The sequence below is a fragment of the Lycium barbarum genome, chromosome 7 (assembly GCF_019175385.1).
Source record: "Lycium barbarum isolate Lr01 chromosome 7, ASM1917538v2, whole genome shotgun sequence".
In the NCBI taxonomy this organism is placed as follows: domain Eukaryota; kingdom Viridiplantae; phylum Streptophyta; class Magnoliopsida; order Solanales; family Solanaceae; genus Lycium; species Lycium barbarum.
Window position 1 is genome coordinate 112,099,369 of NC_083343.1, and position 24,614 is coordinate 112,123,982.

The following is a 24,614-nucleotide window of genomic DNA, read 5'->3' on the forward strand; positions in this document are numbered from 1 at the left end:
TTTAGTTGTTTCCGCATTCAGTTATGTTTTTGATATCACATGTTGATTCAGCTAGCCGGTTGGTTCACTCGGTCACATGCAGTTAGGCACCGGGTGTCGTGTTACGTCCAGGCCCAGGTTCGGGGCGTGACAAAAAGCCACTTCCCATAAATCTTAACACGTCGGTCACCTGAAATTTGCTTATCATCAGCCACTGATCACGAAATCTTACAGAACTTTGTCACAACACTTAGTCCATTACTGTGGACTTCCTTCTCTAAGTTAAAGGAAGTTTTGACTGATAAGGTGAACGTGTTACACCTCGGACATTTTCCGTTGGTACACAAGCGAATGAACTAGTGATGAGTACGAGTGTATGATGTTCCATGAGTAAGAAATGACGTTTGATGACCTTAGGCGAGATTTCAAAGGTATCCGATGTAAGACGAGAAAGTTGGCTAAGGTAAGGCAAGGAATGAGGTGAGCAATGCATGTAAATGGGTGTGGGTGATTAGAATGAAAAGTCTAAGAAATATGAGAAGTTGCAGATTTGCAACTGGCCAGGTGGTCGTAAAGTGCTATACGGACCGTAAAATGGTATACGGTCCGTAAACTGGCAGGTCGTAAATTGTCATGCAAGACTTCAACTTTCTGCCAGTCGAGGAAATGGTAAAATACGACCTGGAATACGGACCGTAAAGTGATTTACGGCCCGTAAACCATGGTCGTAAATCACCATGCAAGCAGCCTAAGTCTCTGGTTTTGGAAATGGTTAAAGACGATCGTGAAGGACGGTCCGTAAACTGCTATACGGACCGTAAACCCAGTTTACGACCACTGTGCACTTCAACACAGATTTTTCAAGTCATTAAATAAGGGGACCAAGACTTGTTTTATTTCATTTCTACATTACACACCTTCTCTCTTGTAACACCTCGTAACTTCGGACTAAAGTTTGACTATAAGATGATAATATAATGGAACCAAGATGAGGATTATAGGAAGTGTTTTGAAAACCAATTAAGTCATAAGAAATGTCTTTGGGCAAAGAAAAGTTGGACGCCACTCTACGGGGCGTGTTTTCAAACGAGTTTTTGGAAGGTCTTACTTCCAACGACCATAACCCCTCTATTAATTTTGAATTTGGAAACACTTCCTTGTTGAAAGTTGTAGCCCCTTGAAATATCTTTCCAACGGTATATTACGGGCCTCAATCGGACATCTGTGCAAAACGCTATGCCCATTATACGACAGACTGTCCGAGCAGAAGAATTTTGACGAACCATTTGACGGTCCGTAGAATATTTGACGGTCCGTATAACATTTATACGGTCCGTCAAATGGTCACAGAGGGTCACATTTTGCTGGGCAGTTTTACGCTTCATTTTTACGGTCCGTATAAATTTTGACGGTCCGTAAAACAGTTATACGGTCCGTAAAATGGTCACAGAAGACCATGTTTTGCTGGGCAGTTTTACGGTTCATTTTGACGGTCCGTAAAAAAATTATACGGTCCGTCAAATCGACTCAGGCCAGCGTAAAATGGTCACATAAACTCAATTTTTGCTGGGTAGTTTTACGGACCATTTTGACGGTCCGTAAAAATCGGCGTAGAATTGCCCGATGGGTCAGATTTTAAGATATTAATAAGAGACCCAAAATCATTTTTTCATTCCCATTTCTTTTACACAACTCAAGGGTTCTCTAGAGCCATCCAAACACTTCATATGCAAGAATCCAAGTAAAACTAAAGATCCACTTCATTAATTCACAAAACTAAGTGTGAGAAACACATCAAATCCATTCAAGTCAAGAAATTCCATAGAAGGTGGAACTAGGGTTTTGTTCAAGTGAAGCTTTTCAACTCAAGGATTATTCCTACAATAACTAAGGTAAGTTTTATGATGTTTCATGATGATTAAAGTGTTGATAAGTTCTTGGGAGAATAGTAAATGGGTTTGATAAAGAAAATTATATGAACTATGCTAGGGTTTTTGGATTGTTGTATTCATATGGGTGATGAAAAATGATGTTAATTACATCTAATTAAGATTGTAGAATCACCTAGAAGTCATAGAATGGGGATTGGGTGAAGAAAACACCATTAATGAAGGTTGTAGAGCTTCATGCCCACTAAGTGTTTGATAAAATGCTTAGATGACCAAAGCATGAATATTATTGCTAATATAGAATCCCTTTAACTTGTATTGATATAGATCAAAGTTGAGAGGGTTGACGAACATTGTATTACGCTCAAAGGTTGGAATTAAGGTATGTGAGGCTAACTATCTACGTTAGGGAATATTCATGATTCTCCCTATGCCTCATTCTTCATGCTTGTCAGAAATTTGACTCAGAACATAGTTTAGCCTAGTTTCATGATATGATATAGAACTGTTATCTTCTAGGGTTGCAGTTACAGAATTCGTTCATGGTTGTCACTTTGAACATCATGAACTCAGCACTTAATCTTTATAGACTTATGCATTATTATCACATGAGTCTCAGTCAGTGTATAACCAGTTATTTGCAAGAGTCCCATAATCAGAAGCAGTTATCATGCTATCAGCTATAGCCAGAATCAATTTTGTAAATTGTTAATGTTGAACACCTGTATCTGTACTTTTGGGCCCTAGGCCACAGTTTATGCATACGTATTGCTTGGGCCAGAGGCCACAGTTTTTGTGCACATTATTTGGGCCCTAGGCCACAGTTATATTTACAGTTTTACAGGTGATTCTTCATCCAGAACAGGGAGTACTTCAGCTTCTTGCTTTCCTGTTTAGTTCAGTTTCAGTTTTCAGTTTCAGTTCCAGTATTTTTATTGCTTCAGTTGCTTTATATACCAGTACAATTCAAATGTACTGATGTCCCTTTTTATTGCTTGGGGGCCTGCATCTCGCGATGCAGGTAACGATACACAGGTTGACGACCCAGCTAATTAGGAGTGCAAGTATCAGCTACTGGTGAGCCCCACATTCCTTCTGGGCGTTGTCAGCTACCCAGTTATTTCAGTTTATAGACAGCTCTATCATTCAGTACTCTTAGAGGCTTTATAGACACAGTTCAGACAGTCAGATATTTATTATGATAGCCTTGTTGGCAGTTGTTAAATCGTTTTGGTTTAGCCATGTAGGCTACTGTCAGATATATTTCAGATTGTCTAAGTATTTCCGCATTATGATATTTCAGTGAGACTTTTAGTTAATCAGCATGTGTTAGTTTTATTTTATAAATTAGTCATGTTTTGGTATCACATGTTGATTCAGCCAGCCAGATGGTTCGCTCGGTCACATGCAGTCAGGCACCGGGTGCCGTGTTACGTCCAGGCCCAGGTTCGGGGTGTGACAAAGCTTGGTATCAGAGCCCTATGTTCAAGTGTCTTAGGGAGTCTATGAAGCCGTGTCTAGTGGGGTCTCTTTTATATGTGTGAGGGCCCCACACATATAAACAGTTGACCACCAAGACATTCAGGATTTGTTTCATTTCTTTCATACTCTAGATCGTGCAAGATAGAGTAATGCTTTTAGGAATTCTTCTAACTCGTGCAAATTACGTATTTCAGACATGGCTCCAAAAAGGAAGTACAACAAGAAAAATACGGCCACTACCCAGAAGGCAACCGTTGACGCAGCACCAGAAGGGGGCACTCAGGCTCAGGCAGCCGCCACAGCTAATGTCGCTGCTATTCCTTCCAATACTTCTGATGCAGATGTTAGAGGAGCTATTCAGCTGCTCACTCAAATTTTGGCAAATCAAGCCCAGCGACAGGAAACGGCCCCTAGCTCAGGCGCTAGTAGTGGGTCAAACAGTTCTAGGACTCAGGAGTTTATGCGGATGAAGCCGCCAGTGTTCACAGGGTTAAAGAAGGAGGAAGACCCCCAGAATTTCATTGATGGACTCCAGAAAATATTTCGTGTGATGCATGCTACTGATACAGAGGCAGCAGAATTCGGGGCTTTCCAGCTGCAAGATGTGGCTCATATTTGGTATGAGACATGGGAACAGTCCCGAGGGGAGGATGCACCTTCTGCTACTTGGGACGAATTTGCAGACGCTTTTATTGAACACTTCATGCCAATTGAGGTTAGAGAAGCCAAGGCTATAGAGTTTGAGAATCTAAGGCAAAAGGACATGACTGTTCAGGACTATTACCTCAAGTTCGTGTCATTGTCCAGACATGCTCCTCACATGGTTCCTGATATGAGAGCCGTGGTTAGGAGATTTGTACTTGGGCTTAAACCCGAGTTGCACAGGGATGCCAACACAGTTGCTCAGAACGACAAGATGACTATTTCCAAGATACTGGCATTTGTGCAAGGTAACGAGACAAGAATGAAGGAAGAAGAAGCCCTACAAAAGCAAAAAGATAGGGAGTTCAGCAAGAGGGCTAAGTCTGCTGGTAATTTCAGTTATGGGGGATCTCAAGGTGATGGCAACCGTCAGTTTTTTAAGAATAGGTCATCAAGACCTACTCCCTCAACAGCTAGTGCTCCATTTCAAAGGTCCAAGTTTAACCAGAAAGACCGGAACTCCGGAACGGCAAGCTCACATTCACAGGCCAGCGTGACCAACCGTGGTTTTCAACACCCTACATGCAACACTTGTGGTAAGAAACATTCAGGAGTATGCCGTTTGGGCATGGATGGTTGTTTTGGGTGTGGTCAGCCGGGTCATTTTCTGCGGGATTGTCCGTCCGCAAGACGGAATACCGGAGGTAACAATAATGTAGCTCAGTCCATAAATTCAGCAACTCCCCGAACTTTCCAAGCCCAGCAGGGGCGCGGAGCAGCAAAGCCCGGTAATACGAGTGGTGGTCAGAATCGTCTGTATGCACTGTCAGGTCGCCAGGATACAGAGGCTCGTAGAGATGTTGTCACAGGTATGCTAACAGTCTTCACCTTCGATGTATTCGCTCTTATGGACCCAGGATCCACTCTATCTTATGTAACCCCGTATATTGCTAAGAAATTTGGGATAGAGCCCGAAAAGTTGCAAGAACCTTTCGAAGTATCCACACCAGTTGGGGGAATCAGTTATAGCTAGGCGTATTCATAGAGGTTGTCCAGTGTTAATCTACCATCGCAGCACCATAGCAGACTTAATAGAATTAGAGATGGTAGATTTCGACGTGATTATGGGTATAGATTGATTAGAGTCCTGTTATGCCTCTGTGGGTTGTAGAACCAAAACTGTGACATTTGATTTTCCCGATGAACTTATAGAATGGAAAGGTAATTCAGTAGCACCTAGGGGTAGATTTATTTCCTACCTTAGAGCCAGAAAGATGATCTCCAAGGGGTGTATTTATCACTTAGTTCGAGTCAGGGATGCATATGCCCAGACTCCAGCTCTTCAGTCAGTGCCAGTTGTCAGTGAATTTCCAGAAGTCTTTCCAGATGACCTACCCGGAGTCCCTCCTGATAGGGAAATTGATTTTGGAATTGACCTACTTCCCGGCACTAAGCCGATATCTATTCCACCGTATAGGATGGCCCCAGCAGAGTTAAAGGAGTTAAAAGTTCAGTTGAAGGATCTTCTTGATAAGGGATTTATAAGGCCAAGTGTCTCACTTTAGGGCGCACCGGTCTTGTTTGTCCGAAAGAAGGATGGATCCTTGCGTATGTGTATAGACTACCGCCAGTTAAACAAGGTCACCATTAAAAATAAGTATCCTCTTCCCAGAATTGATGACCTATTTGATCAACTTCAGGGTGCTCAGTGTTATTCCAAGATTGACCTCAGATCAGGCTACCATCAGTTAAAGGTTAAGGAAGTTGACATTCCGAAGACCGCTTTCAGAACCCGTTATGGTCATTTTGAATTTCTTGTCATGTCGTTTGGGTTGACGAATGCACCAGCAGCTTTCATGGATCTTATGAACAGAGTATTCAAGCCTTATCTTGATTTATTCGTCATTGTGTTTATTGATGACATATTGGTGTATTCCCGTAGTGAGACAGATCATGCAGAGCATCTCAGAATAGTGTTGCAGACTCTCAAGGATCGTGAGCTTTATGCAAAATTCTCAAAGTGCGAGTTTTGGCTCAAGTCAGTGGCATTCCTAGGCCATGTAATTTCAGGTGAAGGTATTAAGGTGGACCTTCAGAAAATTGACGCTGTCAAGAACTGGCCCAGACCCACCTCAGCAACAGACATCCGAAGTTTCTTGGGTCTAGCAGGTTATTATAGGCGTTTTGTTGAGGGATTTTCCTCTATCTCAGCTCCGCTGACTAAGCTGACTCAGAAGAAAGTCAAATTCCAATGGTCAGAGGTATGTGAGCAGAGTTTCGAAGAGTTGAAGAAGAGATTGACTTCTGCTCCAGTTTTGACACTACTAGAGGGAACCGAGGGATTCGTTGTCTATTGCGATGCTTCGGGAGTTGGTCTCGGATGTGTTTTGATGCAGCATGGTAAGGTTGTTGCTTATGCATCCAGACAGCTTAAGACTCATGAGAAGAATTATCCAACCCATGACTTAGAGTTAGCAGCTGTGATTTTTGCACTCAAGATATGGCGGCACTATTTATATGGAGTACATGTGGATATTTTCACCGATCATAAAAGCCTGCAATATATTTTCAAGCAAAGAGAGTTGAATCTTAGGCAGAGAAGATGGCTCGAATTGCTTAAGGATTATGATGTGGATATTCTTTATCATCCGGGGAAAGCGAATGTTGTAGCTGATGCTCTTAGTCGGCGTTCCATGGGAAGTTTAGCCCACGTGAACGTGGATAGGAGAGTTATGACAAAGGAAGTTCACCGTTTGGCCAATCTTGGAGTTCGACTTTTGGACTCGGAGAATGGTGGTGTGGTTGTTCAGAACATGGCTCTTTCCTCTTTAGTCGTGGAAGTCAAGGAGAAACAGTTTAATGATCCCTACTTGTTGCAGCTAAAAGAGGGAATTCACAAGCATAAGACAACGGCTTTCGAAGAGGGGGGAGATGATGGTACCTTGAGGTACCGAGGTAGATTGTGTGTTCCAGATGTAGATGGGCTCAGGGAGCGAATCATGTCAGAAGCTCACAATTCCAGGTATTCCATCCACCCAGGTTCCACTAAGATGTACCATGATCTTAAAGAGATTTATTGGTGGAATGATATGAAGAAGAATGTAGCAGATTTTGTAGCTAAGTGCCCGAATTGTCAGCAAGTGAAAGCCGAACACCAGAGGCCTGGTGGCTTAGCTCAGAACATTGATATTCCTGTCTGGAAATGGGAAATGATCAATATGGAATTTGTATCAGGACTACCTCATTCCGCTAGGAGACATGACTCTATTTGGGTGATCGTTGACCGGCTTACTAAGTCAGCGCACTTTTTGCCAGTCAAGACCACAGATTCAGCAGAAGATTATGCCAAGCTGTATGTTAATGAGATTGTCAGATTGCATGGGACACCAGTGTCCATTATTTCAGATCGTGGTGCTCAGTTTACAGCGAACTTCTGGAAATCCTTTCAGAAAGGATTGGGAACCAAGGTGAACCTCAGCACAGCTTTTCATCCACAAACAGATGGCCAGGCAGAGCGTACTATTCAGACTCTAGAGGACATGTTAAGAGCATGCGTTTTGGATTTCAAGAGTAATTGGGATGATCACTTGCCTCTTATCGAGTTTTCCTATAATAATAGTTATCATGCCAGCATTGGGATGGCACCATTTGAAGCTCTGTATGGGCGAAGGTGTAGATCACCAATTGGTTGGTTCGAACTAGGTGAAGCAGAGTTGTTAGGACCAGATTTGGTTCATCAGGCCATGGAGAAAGTCAAGTTGATACAGGAGCGTTTGAAAACGGCTCAGAGTCGCCAGAAGTCTTATACAGATGTGAGACGAAGGGATTTGGAATTTTCAGTCGATGATTGGGTGTTCCTTAAAGTCTCACCCATGAAGGGTGTCATGAGATTTGGCAAGAAGGGGAAGCTCAGTCCCAGATATATTGGACCTTACAGAATTCTACGAAAGGTTGGTCTAGTAGCTTATGAACTTGAGTTGCCACAAGATTTGGCTGCTGTTCACCCAGTGTTTCATGTATCCATGTTGAGGAAGTGTGTAGGAGACCCATCGTTGGTTATTCCTGCTAATACTATAACAGTTAAGGATGGCCTCACCTATGAGGAGATCCCTATAGCCATTCTTGATCGCCAGGTTCGTAAATTGAGAACTAAGGAAGTAGCCTCAGTGAAAGTCCTGTGGAGGAGTCAGAAAGTTGAGGAAGCTACATGGGAAGCCGAGGAGGATATGAAATCCAGATACCCGCACTTGTTTCAGCCCGCAGAAGAGATTTATGATGAAGCGCCAAGATTTTGAGGTATGTAATCTTTCTTTTCATGTTTTTGGTCGTGTGTGGCCAATGTATAATGCTGTTGTGATGTAGCCCTGTGAGGCAATGATATTATAGGTTGTTGTGACAGGTTGGTAGTGCCTTATTACAAGGGAAACTCTGGCAAAAATTTTGTAGAATCCCGAATGGTTATCATTCGAGGACGAATGATCCCAAGGGGGAGATATTGTAACACCTCGTAACTTCGGACTAAAGTTTGACTATAAGATGATAATATAATGGAACCAAGATGAGGATTATAGGAAGTGTTTTGAAAGCCAATTATGTCATAAGAAATGTCTTTGGGCAAAGAAAAGTTGGAAGCCACTCTACGGGGCGTGTTTTCAAACGAGTTTTTGGAAGGTCTTACTTCCAACGACCATAACCCCTCTATTAATTTTGAATTTGGGAAAACTTCCTTGTTGAAAGTTGTAGCCCCTTGAAATAGATTTCCAACGGTATATTACGGGCCTCAATCGGACATCTGTGCAAAACGCTATGCCCATTATACGACAGACTGTCCGAGCAGAAGAATTTTGACGAACCATTTGACGGTCCGTAGAATATTTGACGGTCCGTATAACATTTATACGGTCCGTCAAATGGTCACAGAGGGTCACATTTTGCTGGGCAGTTTTACGCTTCATTTTTACGGTCCGTATAAATTTTGACGGTCCGTAAAACAGTTATACGGTCCGTAAAATGGTCACAGAAGACCATGTTTTGCTGGGCAGTTTTACGGTTCATTTTGACGGTCCGTAAAACAATTATACGGTCCGTCAAATCGACTCAGGCCAGCGTAAAATGGTCACAGAAACTCAATTTTTGCTGGGTAGTTTTACGGACCATTTTGACGGTCCGTCAAACAGTTTGACGGTCCGTAAAAATGGGCGTAGAATTGCCCGATGGGTCAGATTTTAAGATATTAATAAGAGACCCAAAATCATTTTTTCATTCCCATTTCTCTTACACAACTCAAGGGTTCTCTAGAGCCATCCAAACACTTCATATGCAAGAATCCAAGTGAAACTAAAGATCCACTTCATTAATTCACAAAACTAAGTGTGAGAAACACATCAAATCCATTCAAGTCAAGAAATTCCATAGAAGGTGGAACTAGGGTTTTGTTCAAGTGAAGCTTTTCAACTCAAGGATTATTCCTACAATAACTAAGGTAAGTTTTATGATGTTTCATGATGATTAAAGTGTTGATAAGTTCTTGGGAGAATAGTAAATGGGTTTGATAAAGAAAATTATATGAACTATGCTAGGGTTTTTGGATTGTTGACTTGGGATTGTTGTATTCATATGGGTGATGAAAAATGATGTTAATTACATCTAATTAAGATTGTAGAATCACCTAGAAGTCATAGAATGGGGATTGGGTGAAGAAAACACCATTAATGAAGGTTGTAGAGCTTCATGCCCACTAAGTGTTTGATAAAATGCTTAGATGACCAAAGCATGAATATTATTGCTAATATAGAATCCCTTTAACTTGTATTGATATAGATCAAAGTTGAGAGGGTTGACGAACATTGTATTACGCTCAAAGGTTGGAATTAAGGTATGTGAGGCTAACTATCTACGTTAGGGAATATTCATGATTCTCCCTATGCCTCATTCTTCATGCTTGTCAGAAATTTGACTCAGAACATAGTTTAGCCTAGTTTCATGATATGATATAGAACTGTTATCTTCTAGGGTTGCAGTTACAGAATTCGTTCATGGTTGTCACTTTGAACATCATGAACTCAGCACTTAATCTTTATAGACTTATGCATTATTATCACATGAGTCTCAGTCAGTGTATAACCAGTTATTTGCAAGAGTCCCATAATCAGAAGCAGTTATCATGCTATCAGCTATAGCCAGAATCAATTTTGTAAATTGTTAATGTTGAACACCTGTATCTGTACTTTTGGGCCCTAGGCCACAGTTTATGCATACGTATTGCTTGGGCCAGAGGCCACAGTTTTTGTGCACATTATTTGGGCCCTAGGCCACAGTTATATTTACAGTTTTACAGGTGATTCTTCATCCAGAACAGGGAGTACTTCAGCTTCTTGCTTTCCTGTTTAGTTCAGTTTCAGTTTTCAGTTTCAGTTCCAGTATTTTTATTGCTTCAGTTGCTTTATATACCAGTACAATTCAAATGTACTGATGTCCCTTTTTATTGCTTGGGGGCCTGCATCTCGCGATGCAGGTAACGATACACAGGTTGACGACCCAGCTAATTAGGAGTGCAAGTATCAGCTACTGGTGAGCCCCACATTCCTTCTGGGCGTTGTCAGCTACCCAGTTATTTCAGTTTATAGACAGCTCTATCATTCAGTACTCTTAGAGGCTTTATAGACACAGTTCAGACAGTCAGATATTTATTATGATAGCCTTGTTGGCAGTTGTTAAATCGTTTTGGTTTAGCCATGTAGGCTACTGTCAGATATATTTCAGATTGTCTAAGTATTTCCGCATTATGATATTTCAGTGAGACTTTTAGTTAATCAGCATGTGTTAGTTTTATTTTATAAATTAGTCATGTTTTGGTATCACATGTTGATTCAGCCAGCCAGATGGTTCGCTCGGTCACATGCAGTCAGGCACTGGGTGCCGTGTTACGTCCAGGCCCAGGTTCGGGGCGTGACATCTCTAAAACATCTCTTTACATTTATTATACAAGTTTCCAAGGATTATAAGTCATCAACAACATTAAACAAGTGAATCAAGAGTAAGGAAACCATCAAGGATCATCCAAGGTCAAGAAATCCAAATAGAGATAAACTAGGGTTTTGCTCAAAGTGGAGTATTATCAACTAAGGCTTGTTCCTACAACATCTAAGGTAAGATTCATGATAATTATATGATGTTTAAGATATTGGAGAGTTGAAATGCATGGATTGTAGAAAATATGGTAAAGTAGGTCATGAGTGATGAATAGTGACATTGTGAGGAATAGTTTGAATTGAATCATGAATGTTGTTGTGTTGTGATATGAATGTGTTATAAATGGTGTTAAGATCATGAACTAGACACTTTAGACGGATGGACGAAGTTGGGTGTTATGACCAAGAATATGGGTGAATTAGATGCAAATTGAGGAATCTAGATAATGTGGATGATTAATGACCATTGTTATGATATTATGAATGTATTGTTGACGTTTGGGAGTCGAATTACGATGTGAAGGAATAGTTGTCCGATTTTCCTTAGTTTTAGCCATGTGTGCTAATTATCAATGCTAATGATAGTATGACCTTAATGAAGGTGGAAACGTAAGCATCGGAGGAGTTCGTGCAAGTGTAGAATAGTGCGACGGAAAGGTATGTAAGGCTAACCCTTCTTTCATAAGGCATGGTTCTTTGGCCAAATTCCTAAATTCTCCCTATGAGTATGTTGTCTCCAAATGATTGATATTCCGAGCTCGTAAGCTCACGATCGTACTACGCTCCTCATATAACGAGTAAACCTATGATATAGACGTAACGATAATGATGATGATTGTAATGATAATTATGATAATAATGATGCTAAAAGGTGCCTATGGGCTATTATACTTATGTGTGCCTATGAAGGGCTATAATGAAACCCCGAGCTTATTATGCCGGGTAGAATATATGTATATGACTATGTATAGAGTATGTATACGATTACGAAACGCGCGCACACCTCTACAGATGGTACGGATAACCCTGAAGCCTTGGTAGGGCTAGGTATGAGTAACCTTGAGCCTTGGTTGGCCAAGTATGTATGAAACACCGATCCTCCGGAGTCGGGTATGTTATGTAAATGCTATGTATACGAAATGGCTATGTATATGAAATGATTATGTATATAATATGAATATGAATGTGATAAGACTATGTATATGAATACGAATACTAGCACGAATATGGTACGAGTACTATTATGGAATATGATGACGTATGTGTACAAATACGTATGAGAAATGGAAAGTTCCTATGAAAGGCAAGTAAGTGCTATGACGATGATATTATTGTCTCCCCTTCCTATGTTACTTCATATGTTGCCTATTATGCTTTCATATTGATATTGATCATGCTTTACATACTCAGTACATTCTTCGTACTGACGCCCTTTTGTTTGTGGACGCTGCGTCATGCCCGCAGGTGCACAGGGAGACAGACTTGATCCATAGCTGCTTATTCAGAGATTACATAGCAGCGCTTCATTTCCTTCGGAGCCATAGCTTTTGGGTACTTATTCTTTTGTGTATATAATTATAGGCATAGCGAGGTCCTGTCCCGCCCATGTGTTATGTCATACACTTCTTAGAGGCTCGTAGTCACGTGTATATGGTTAGATATGTCCGGCTTTGTCGGCCTGTATTTTGTACATCATTTTGTCGGCCACGTTGGCCCCTGTACATTGATGTGGCATAGATGCCTATGATGATATAAATGTGTTGTTGTCCAAATGAGACTAGTTTGACGAATAAATGAAAATGTATGTCTAATTATGCGGCTCACCTAAATATAAGCATAAGTGTACGCTAAGGGGGTGCTCGGGTGGGCTAGCACCGAGTGCTCGTCGCGGCCCCCTAGTCGGGTCGTGACAGAACGACCAGAAACTTCTTTGTGGTTACAATGAAGATTCCTTGGTTACCGTCTTCATTCATACTCTCTTTCATCGTTCGAGGACGAACGATTGTTTAATTGGTATCTGATGTAACGACCCGTTTGGTCGTTTTGGCATTTTGGAGTCTTTTCCCCAAATTATCCTTTCCGTAGCTTGAAAATGATATTCTTGACTTGGGATGACTAGGGTTGGTCGGTAATTCCTAGTGGGAAGACTTCTTGAAGAATGGTTTGTGTGCTGTGCCGGATTTAGAGTGGTTCTCAGTTTGAAGTTCGAGTGAGGCAAAGGAAACTCTGGGTTGTTGAGTGAGCGGCATAATACTGTCTCCAGGGTTGACTCGGCTATTTGGCACGACTTGTGATTTTTTTGGTATACTTTTGAGTGGGTTTGAGTGATGGCCAATCGGTGGCAGTGAATGTGATCTGAATGGAACAAAAGAATTGAAGAATTAAGATAAAGGTATAGGTGATCGAGAATCGGAAGGAATGAAGTACAGTTTGGGAAATGGAAAGGATAATTTGGGGAAAAGACTCCAAAACGCCAAAACGACCAAACGGGTCGTTACATCACATAACGCATAAGCACAAGGTAGCTTGATCCTATAATTTGTGTTTGCACATGAGTACTGTTACTAGGATCATTACAAAAAGCTGAGATCATTACAAAGAGTAGGATCATACAAAAAGGAACATTTCTAAACTACACAGTTCCCACTTTGGCTGCTTCCACTAGGTCTGAAACAAAGGGGGATAGCAAAATGTAGTATATTTATACGACTTTGTAGGCTACATCCATATTTAGCGGGTTTATCTGCTACAATATTCTGCTCCTGTGTACTTGTGATCAAAATGGCTGAACCTGGATCATTAATAAATATTAGAATAATTATTTTCAGGTTATACTTATATAGAACAATTCATCCTTGCACTAAACATATATAAGTCGAAGAAAGCCAGCAAAAGCATTATGCTGGATGGAAGCACCATTAGTTTGAAATGCAACTAAGTATGAAACAACAACAAAAAAATGAAGGAGAGGACCGAGAATTCAAATCAGAAATGTCAGCTATGCAGCAAGTGGTGAAGTAGATATTAGTAGCAAACTAGCTACAAATTTAAAGGCCATTCTTCTTGTGAGCTAGAATGGCTTGACAAGGAAATTCTTTTCATGTAAATAATTTAGCTTAGGAAACCACATTAAAGAAATAGAGCATTAACAAACCAGTACAAGTCATGCAGTAAAGTTGAAATAATCCAGTTACGAATGCCAGTTAATGTCCTGAAACTTACATTATGATACTTATATTTCATTGTCCCTCGAGAAATTTATAGACACTACAGATGACAGCCGAAACTGGAGCAGCTTTATAGCTATGTTCAATGCTTCTTTTTCTTCAAGTTGTGGGTGCTGCAGGATGGTCATTGTCACAAGTGATGGCGAACTAAAGAGAAGGAACCGGATAAACTCAAACTCAGGAATAAAACTTGAGATGTTTGTTAACTTCGCCAGATGAAGTTTGCTGAGGGGAAAATTTGTGTAGTCAAGGTGTTTTAGATAATCTGAGACTAGTTCCTGATTTAGCTCGACCGTAGAAGCCTACAAAAAAATAAAGCGGAAACTTAACAAGTACTTTTTTGTTTCTGAGACAAATTATCATGAATTAGATCATAACTTACCTCAATATAAAGTTCTTGCAAATTCGGGGCACTTCTAAGCAAGCAGACAACAACAGATACTTGATTCAAGTCCATAAAGTTTACATCTTTGAGTTCAAGAATCTTTAGAGAGTCTGGTGGTGTCCTGAGCGTAGGCGGAAATGGAGTTTCAGCTAGGAGCTGAAACAATGATGTGCGAAAACACAAATTAATCAGATTAAGTTATAATACAAGAATTCTTGGAAGTTGGAACCCTTATAATGTAAAATACAAACTTGATTAACAGCAATAAAAATATAAAGACATCTGCAAGAAATTTCAGTAGCACTAACCTGCAGAAACTTGCCATCAAGTTGAAGTATTTTGACATTGGACATGCTACCCACAAACATAACTAAATCAGAGACATGGCGGGTTTCCAGGCCAATTAGAGCTCTCTCCAGATAGACAGAAACTTTAGACAATTTAGGAGTATTCTTCAAGGAGATTGATTTGAACGTATCGGCTTTGATGAACAAACTCTTCAGTTTAGGACCACTGATGTTAAAATGATGGATGCCAGAGCACCCAAACAATGATAGAATTTTAAGAAAAGGGCAGCTAGAAATAAAACTTTCGAAACAGTTGTTTATAAAGTCAACCCCATAAAGTACTAAATCGCGGAGTTTAAAGAAGCCTTCAAACTCTAGTGGTGGCGAAAGAACAAAATTAATAAGCTTCAAGGATGTCAAGTGCAGACAAGAGAAGAACGAAGTAGGCAACTTATGACGATGCATATGAGCCTTCCATATCAACACTAATTCCTTGATGTTTTTATAAGATAAATATTGTATCCATTTGTTCAAACAAGGAGCCTCAGTTGAGACATTATAAGGAATGCATACTTCGAATCTCTCTAATCCACAAAGATGAAGCAGAAGGGATTTGGTGATAATTTCATCAAATTGATTGTACTTGAGCTCATAAATATCTTTTCCTTTCTTCACACAGAAGTCATCAACTTCTTTGCAAAACTGGTCATCAAATACTAACTGTGGAATGTACAAATAGTGCGATCTCCACGTTTTAGACAGAACACTGGTTCTTACAGCTTCACGTATAGGCATTTTCCCTAGGATGCGAGCTATCACAGTCCGTGGCAAGTTGCTGATAATACCTTCATCAGCGCCCGATTGTTTTCGTTTCACACCTTTCGGAGACATATCTTCCTGAAAATCAAAATCAAGTAAACAAGGCAGACAACTCATCTTTCTTTTGCTTCTAATTTGAGAGGAAAAATAAAATTGAAATACAATATATAACTGCAAAACAAAGGAAGAACATAGGTCTTTTTACATGCATTTGATTGCTGCATATATAAAAGAGCCATTAAGTCTATAAGACAGGATCAACAAATCAACAGAAAACGTGAGGAAAAAGACAATTCTTAAAATCCATATCACTTTAGCTTAGTAGCATTATCCCCACAAAATTCACTGCAACATAGTTATAGAATTTGCAGCTGAGCAAACACCAATGTCAACCACTGAATGCGTGTGCATATACAAGAAATACCAACACCTAAAAAGGGATTACAAACAAGAAGATAAGAGCCTCTTAATTTGCTACTCTCTGTATGTGGCTTATGCTTTTCTCTTTTGATTAATCTTTCTCTCTATCTCTCTCTGCATCGTCTATCACAATACATCCAGAACATTGGATTTATAGCTTTATTTTTTTCTTTTCTTTGAAGGGGGCAGAGGTGATATGAGGAGAGAGAGAGAGAGAGAGAGATGTGCTTAATTCTAATACCGTGACTTACGGTGTAATTCTCTTTTTTCTACTTCTTCCTTATTCTAGTCTCCTTTCATTGCTCACCATGGATAATAAAATCACAGTTTTGATTCAATACGGCGGAGAATGGGATGTGGAACACAATTACAATAAATTCTGTGTTGATGGCGTGTTTCTCAATATGGATTGCGATTTTAATGGTATGAGTCCTGAAGTGTATAAGGTTCTCGATAATGACTCAACTATGGCTACGCTCGAAATAAAATATGTTGTGAAAGAGAATTATCCGCTGATGAAGATATACAATGACCGAAGTTTGCTTATGTATATGGAATTGAGAAGAAAATGTCCAGAACTCATCTTTGTTCTCGTGAATCACCTCCCTTAGAAGAAGGGAGTGTACAAGTTATAGTTGGATAGTTACCGGCTGTAAATTAATAAAGTATCCAAAAAAGGTTTGACTAAACAAATCAAATTGTTTCGGCCCAGCTTCTCCCTCATTACTTTTAAGTACATTAGTATTACTGTTAACACCAAGCTTCAATTCTGAGTGATCATGTAGGTTGAAATAAAAATTCCCAATAAACAATTCAATAATATTAATATAAGATATTCATTTGCATAAAAAAATGGTAATGAAGCCATGATAATAGCAAAAATCAGCTTGACAGCAACAGGTTTCCATTATGTAATAGTTGGCCTTTATGTATTGGTTTAAAGTGGCAATAGTATACACATGTTGACAACATCAAAAAATCAGATATATTAATATAATAAGTTATAATTAGTATTATACCATGTATATAATATATTAGTTATTATACTATGTATCTAAGAATTATACCATGTATATTAGTTATTAAATTTGAAAACAATAAATAATTAAAAGTATACAAGGTGTGTATATATATGAATAATCAACGATTGCGGAGGTCAAAAAATACCTTCAGCTCCTTGTTTTGACCTTTCATCTGCTCGACCTTTCTCTTTTTGAGGCTAACATCCTCGCTTGGACCCATGTTTTGACCTTTTGTCTGCTCGACCTTTCTCCTTTTGAGGCTAACATCCTCGTTTGGACCTTTTGTCTGCTCGGCCTTTCTCCTTTTGAGGCTAACATCCTCGCTTGGACCCTTGTTTCGACCTTTGGTCTGCTCGGCCTTTCTCCTTTCGACGCTAACATCCTCGCTTGGACGTACATCTTGAACTTGAACAGATTTTTCTTTTTTCTTTTCATCAAACTTTGATCCCTCTTTATGATTCTTGCGTGTCGAATTGATGTCCCCAATATTTGGAGATTCTTTGGACCTTTTAGAAGATACAACTAAAGTCTCCTCCCTTGGATCCACATCGACACTATGAGCATTGTGAGATATCAAACCTCCCACACTTTGCATTTCCACCACTTTGGCGGGAGATTTAGGTGTGGGAGTCAGCAAATTGAAATTCGGTTCTTCCAACGGTGTGAAAACATCAATACTTTTAGAGGGGGAATCAACTACATCCTTTCCCTTAATAGCAGACAAATCAACCTTACATCCTCTACCTAAAATCTTCACTGAATCTGAGCTTGGACTTGATTTCCTTTTCCCCATTGTTGTCGATGTTGAACCTGAAAACATACGAAAAAAATCTACTAGAAATAAAATTGGATGTCAACCCTAACTTCAAATTTGTCAAGAAAAATACTTTTTGAACTGCAGATAAAAAAAAAAAAAAAAAAATATATATATATATAATATATGAAAAAAACCCTGAAAGACCAATTACTAATTAGACACACAGTGTGAGAGGAGAATTTTTGTTTCCAACCTTAAACCTTGCGTAAGTCCACTGTAACTCGAATAATCAAGAAGGGAAAATGAAAGAATTGAGGATATATTGGTTGAAGAAGAGAGATAAGTGAAACGGAAAAGGGTCAGATTTGCCCTTGTACTCTCGCAAATAAGCTATATTTGCTATTCATTATACTTTTTTCAACATATTTGCCCTTGTCATCCAACTTTAGAGCCATATTTACCCTTGTACTATCAAAAAAAAGTCCATATTTATCCCTACTCCGTTAAATACCCATGTCCCACTTTAATTTTCCTATGTGGCAGCTACGTGGATTTCAGCTTTCAGATAAATATGGATTTTTTATCTGTGTATCTCAACAGAGCGAGCGACAAGCAAAGGACTTCCAGATTATTCAAACTTTTAATTGTATTAGACACAAGATCATCAAACAAAAGTATATGCAACAATGTTGTAGACTAGAAGCAACAACAATACATTTCAGCAACCTATTGGGAAACCGATGTCCCTCTATCTGTAAAAGTAGTAACAACACCTTCTAAACAATCCACTTTTCAATAGGAAAATCACACTCCTGCATACTTACATCAACAAAAATTATTGTTTTTCATAAAGATGCTTATGAATTCACCAGATAACTAGATTCACATTGTCTAACAAATTTGCAGCCCACTAGTCCTAGCCTCTTAGACTTCAATAATTTTCTACCTCCCTTTTGTTCCAGAATAGAAAATGGAAACAAGCAATTAAGCAAAGCCCGAAAGAATCATTTCACTAATTAATGTCAAGAATATACATGTTTGCCCATTGAGCCTTTCACTTATTCCAAAAAAGGAGAAGAAGAGGAATGTCAGGTTTTGGGATCTGAAAATCCAAATTTAATGTTATGATATGCAATTATCTGAAAGACATTCCTGAAAGCCAGTAGCTAGATTAACCAAAGAATTTACCCCATCCAATCCAAACTACCAGAGTATCAATGTACTTCGTCTCAGAAGAAATGCAAGTAATGAACTAAATAGAAGAAGGCTCTTCACTTGAAAAAGAAAAAAAAAACATAGGATGTGTTTGTTACGACGGACAATGTTTTCTTTGTCTTAGACAAATTTTTTCCTTAAAAATTTGACGGAAAACATTTTCCGGATTCAATAAAAACACACCAACGCATCCCAACTCCACCCCTAAACCTCCCACCTGCCCCCCACCCCACCGCCACCTACCCCAACCCACCTAACCACCCACCCCACCCCCACCCTCACCCCAACCTAACCGCCCACCCCACCCACCCCCTACTGCCCCACCTACCACCCACCCCCACCCCATCTCCCCAACCAACTTTTATAAAAATTTAATAAAAAATGGGAAATTTTTTCTTACCCCACCACCCCGACCCTCCCCATCCCCCTACAACAACATCATATCTAGTGTAATTCCACAAGTGGGGTCTAGTGAGGGTAGAGTGTACGCAAACCTTATCCCTACCTTGGGAGCAGGGGCGGAGCCAGCGTATGTCCAGGGGGTTCCGAACCCCCTCGGCAAAAAATTATAGTATATTTTCAAAGTTAAAATTATTTTATTATGTATATATAATAGATGTTGAACCCCCTGACTTCTTCGTATATTTACCTTTTAGATTTTTTGAACTCCTGAATGAAAATCCTGACTCCGCCACTGCTTGGGAGGTAGGAAAGTTATTTCCGATAGACCCTCTGCTCAAAGAAAATTAAAGCAAAAGTAAAGAAACACCAGATAATAACAGAAATTAAAGGACAAAAAACTACAAAAGTAATACTACCACTACAAGTAGAGAAAAATAAGCATGACAACGCTCAACTAGCTACCAACGTTCTACCTTAATCTGTATCCTCCATAACCTTCTCATCCCCCTTACCTACCCCAAAATTGTTTACTTCATATATTTATTTTACTTTTATAAATTTTTTATAAAAAATGGAAACAAAGCTCTTACCCCCCACCCCATCCAACCCTCCCCTGCGTCAATACCCCACCTAACCCCCTGTCAATCCCCACCATCAAAAGTTGCACTTCAAATTCAACATCATCATAGTATTTTGCTTAGAATATATGCAAATGCTTTTAAAATGACACTTGCCAAACACAAAAAAAGAAGTAGAAAAATTAGAGAAAATATTTCCTTTCTGTCATACCAAACACACCCCTTAATCCAAAATGTGTTCTTAAATGTGTTTCATATCCAAACTCCAAAAATAAAAACAAGGCAAAACATACCTTTTGGTTTAGTTGGGAGTTTGTTTCACAGCTTTCTTTAGCGCGAAACTCAAAGGCAAGAAGCTGACATTTAAAGAGTTCATTGAGAAGCCCAGTCTTTTTTATCCTACAAAACATTAATTGAGAAGAAAAAAGGAACTTTTGACACGTAGCAACAAGTTTTTTTACGTAGCAACAGTTATTAGTGGAGTACTTACGCCCTCCGTCTCGAATTAAGTGTCACTTTAATTAAAAAAAAAATCACAATAAGTGTAACAAAATAAAGATTGATAAGTATTTTTAACTATGGCTTTAACAGTAAAGAAATAGTCTTATTTAATACGGAAAAGGGCCAAAATTATCCCTGAACTTTGGAGAATAGTTCATTCATACCCTTCGTTATACTTTAGAGTCAATTATACCCTTATCGTTATACTATGGGGTCAATTATACCCTTATGTCTAACAGCTGCCACGTGGCATCATCTCAGCCCTTCAAAATTATTTTCCCCTCAAATAATTTTTTACCCACTAAAATAATCCAACCCGATCCGAATTTTTTTTCTTTCCAGCCAAGGGGTATTGGGTTGGGTCCGTATCGGTTTGGCTGGAAAAAAAATTCGGGTCAGGTTGGGTTATTTTAGTGGGTAAAAAATTATGTGAGGGGAAATAATTTTGAAGGGCTGGGATGATGTCACGTGACAGCTGTTAGACATAAGGGTATAATTGACCCCATAGTATAACGGTAAGGGTATAATTGGCCCTAAAGTATAACGAAAGGTATGGATGAACTATTTTCCAAAGTTCAGGAATAATTTTGACCCTTTTCCGTATTTAATATTGTTTAATTCTCAAAAAAGCATCTGATGAATAGGGGTAAAGTTTAGTAAATTTTCATATTGAATTTATTGATTTATTAATTAATGTAATTTTTGTTAAGGTGACACTTATTTTGAGACGGGGGAAGTATTTTTTATGCACCCAAGAGGACAATTCGTCTCACAACAATTTAGATAATAAGAAAGTGAAAGTTATTACTCCCTCCGTTCATTTTTTATTATCAACTATAAATTTTACACATTCTTGAAGAAATAATAAATGAAGTGCATAATTTACCATGATGCCTATATTAATTGATGTATGGTCTTAAAGAATTTTGTAAAATAATTTGAATTGAGTAATTAATACTAAGGATAAACTAAGTTATTTTTCTCATGATATGTGAAACTAGACAAGTAAGAGTGAAAATCTATTATCGGAATAGTGGACAGGTAAAAGTGAACGAGCGAGTACTATGAAATAAAGCTTATAAAGAAAGGAAAGCAAATATAGAGAAACTAATATATTATTCAACTTTGAATTGATGCGCATATAAAGAAGTCATAATGAACTAATGAACTATTTATAGAGGTACGAAAAAGTAAGGAAGAATCTAGACTCAACAGGTGTGCCAAGTGTCGCCTTGCATGGCTGTCAAGTATCCCTTCCGCATGCCTGCCATATGTCTTGTAGCATGTTTGCATGTGTCGTCACCAGATTTTGCTTCCTAGCTGTCTACTTGAGTTGTTTATACGATGTCTGCTTGATTGCAAGCCTCAATAAGCTAGTGCAAGGCTTTTCAGGAGCCGAATGAACATCCATAATTTAGTGTATTTATAACAAAAGTCTAAATAAATGTCATGGCCTCATAGTAATGTGATTTGATTATATAGTCATTCAATATATTTTTTCCTAATTCATAAATAGTACTCCAAAAAGTTCATTTTTATGTGATAGTATTTTGATAGAACATGCAATTTAAGGAAGAGAAAAGGGATAAAATGACACTTAACTATGGGAAATAGAATTATATTGCGTTTCATTTAAATTTGGTACTGAGTATGCTCTTATTTGTCCATCAAAATTTGATCTCCAATGTGTCCTTATCATTGAAGAGCTTGCTCAAATTTGTCCATCAAAATTAATGCACCTTCAAAATTTTATTTTTATTCATATAAAATATATTTTATTATTGAAATGGAGTGCCACCTTGAATGACAATAATCTTAACCCTAATATTTTCTTCTAAAAAAAGTTTAATAAGAAAAATATAAGATCCAAAATGGTTAAAAAGATTTGTTATATCTAATTTCTCACCATATTTCAGTCTTTCCTCCATTAAAAAAATTTAGTCTCTTAAGTTTAATAACAATTAAATAGAACACAAATTTCATAAAATAAAACATTTTTCATGAAAAAATAGAAAATCTTCAAGAACCGGCCTGAATTGAAATTCTTAAATATGAGAGAAATAATCTATTTATAATATAAAGCTAGGCATAGACAAGGTGATGTGGCACCTCTCTATGACCTCTATTCCTATTTATCCTTTTTCTCCTTTTTTTTTTTTAATTACATTTTTCCTATCTATATATATAAAATAGGAGAAGTATAAGCAATGTGGTTAAGCCAAGTGGCAAGCTAATAACAAGCCACTTGGCAATTTTAAGACAAAGTTAATGAGAATTGGGACAATGCTTTTAACATTTTTTTTATAACAATTCAAAATTGAAAAATAATTTTATGGGAAATAAAGTTTAAACTTTAAAATTTAAAACAAACAATATTTATCCGCATTTAGGAAAAAGCCTTTATCAAGAACACAATGTATCACAATTATAGGACTATTCAAACTAATTAACAATGTGTTGGACTTCAATTGTGTAATCTTTTAAAAGTTAATCCGGAATTCTTTTCAAGATGGATACTTTATAGATAATCCCAAAATTCAGTCAAATTTATTATCTTATTTTTAAACTCTATGGTTATTTATTTATTAAATGGTATGTTTGAAAATATTGTTTGAAATTCAAATTGCAAGCTAGCCAAATTGGCATCCCATGTTATGTCAAAAAATTCCATTGCGTTCTTTTATTCAATGAACCTGAAATTATTTTGAAGTTTTAAAATTTAAGCTATCAAATATATATGAGAAGCTTCTCATGCTCCTCTCTCAAATTATCTTCTCCAATGTGAATTTTATTATTTATACATTAAATATTGGTTTTGTATAAGAGTCAACTAATCACTTATGCATTCATTAGATTATATATATATATATATATATATATATATATATATATATATATATATATATATATATATATATAATGAATTTCTTTGTACCAAAAGAAAGAAAGAAATTTTTAAAATATAATAATTAGAATAAAAAGACGGGGAAAACGTATAGGATAAAAAGTAAGAAAACAAAAACAAGCCGGTTAAAGTTGGATTGGAATTTAATTTAAGAATTATCTTTTTGATCTCATAGGATAAAGAAAAATCACGTGCCCTTTTACTGGGCAAAAGGGAGTAGCATAAGAAATGATATCACTTATAATCATTATCCTTTAAACTTCACCATTTAAATAGGAGATAAACACTGCAAGCCCTAACAACTTCAGTTTTAAATTTTTTAGAATAACAATAATTTATATTAATATTATAAAATAAGGATAATTAGGATCTTAGGTTCCTATGTTTTCAAAATGTGTATTTAAATTTTAAATAACTATTCATAACGAATTGATATGATTTTGGAATTTGAGTTTAAATAAAATTCGAGTTGTATTCCAATTCTTTAGGCCTCTTATATATACCCCTTCAGTGAAACATAAATCAATATCTATTCTCTCATATCCAGGCATCTGGCCAGCAATCAGTAAGTGAGCTATCTGAACCTTTATTCTTTAAAAAGTATTATCTTATAATGTATTTTATTTTTTGTCACGTTATTGGTAGTGAACTTTTTATTTGGATGTAAATTTCAGATCCTATAGATGATAGTAGTTTTTTTTAAGCTTATAGCGTTTAACCCACTTTTGTGATAGGCTATCCATCAACTTTCAATTATGAACAAAGAATTACGGTGATCTTGAAAAAATTATTATAGATTTGAAAATGATAGAAATGAAAATTCTAATATTCTTCTCTATATTAAGACGTTAATGAATGCAGTACCACTTTGTTATTAAAGTTTTTACTAAATCATAATCAAAATTATATGTTGCTACTAAACCAACGAGTGATAGATATGTGTTATTTATATAGATATTTGTCACTTCATATGTATGTGTCCACTTGAACAATGTTTATGAATATGTGATTATAGTTTTCGTATGCTAATATCTTAATATATAATTTCTTTTTGTCATATAGGTTTTCTACAATGGATAAAAAAATTATAGGTTATGCACATCAAATTTCTCTCAATAATTGTCAAGGTACAT

General features: G+C 37.7%; 2 protein-coding genes across 8 annotated transcripts; one reads left to right on the top strand and one right to left on the bottom strand.

The window, feature by feature from the left end:
* Nucleotides 1-4,314: 4,314 nt before the first annotated feature.
* LOC132601749 (uncharacterized) lies at nt 4,315-8,257 on the top strand (the record flags this gene model as incomplete). Its single annotated transcript, XM_060314815.1, has 4 exons — nt 4,315-4,851; nt 6,893-7,157; nt 7,494-7,942; nt 8,027-8,257. Coding segments are annotated over exons 1-4 (1,482 nt in total), but the record flags the coding sequence as incomplete, so codon positions are not given.
* Nucleotides 8,258-13,431: 5,174 nt separating this feature from the next.
* LOC132603824 (F-box/FBD/LRR-repeat protein At1g13570-like) lies at nt 13,432-20,532 on the bottom strand. 7 transcript variants are annotated; one of them, XM_060317099.1, is made up of 7 exons: nt 20,369-20,532; nt 19,745-19,827; nt 17,269-17,933; nt 14,884-15,759; nt 14,573-14,731; nt 14,186-14,492; nt 13,432-13,754 (listed from the first exon to the last, which is right to left on the bottom strand). In XM_060317099.1, exons 3-6 carry the CDS (start codon nt 17,914-17,916, stop codon nt 14,196-14,198), a joined length of 1,980 nt encoding a protein of 659 aa, XP_060173082.1. In that variant the 5' UTR covers nt 17,917-17,933; nt 19,745-19,827; nt 20,369-20,532; the 3' UTR covers nt 13,432-13,754; nt 14,186-14,195. The 7 variants fall into 7 exon arrangements, with proteins under 7 accessions (XP_060173082.1, XP_060173078.1, XP_060173081.1 ...); XM_060317095.1 differs by having other exon boundaries at nt 17,269-17,954; XM_060317098.1 differs by lacking the exon at nt 19,745-19,827.
* Nucleotides 20,533-24,614: the final 4,082 nt, after the last annotated feature.

Coding starts and splice junctions, on each gene's coding strand:
- LOC132603824 (XM_060317097.1), bottom strand. CDS start 17,943: ATGTTTTCAGGTTCAACATCGACAACAATGGGGAAAAGGAAATCAAGT. Junction 14,732..14,883: donor TTGATGGCAAGTTTCTGCAG/GTTAGTGCTACT, acceptor TCATTGTTTCAG/CTCCTAGCTGAAACTCCATT. Junction 14,493..14,572: donor TGCAAGAACTTTATATTGAG/GTAAGTTATGAT, acceptor ATTTTTTTGTAG/GCTTCTACGGTCGAGCTAAA.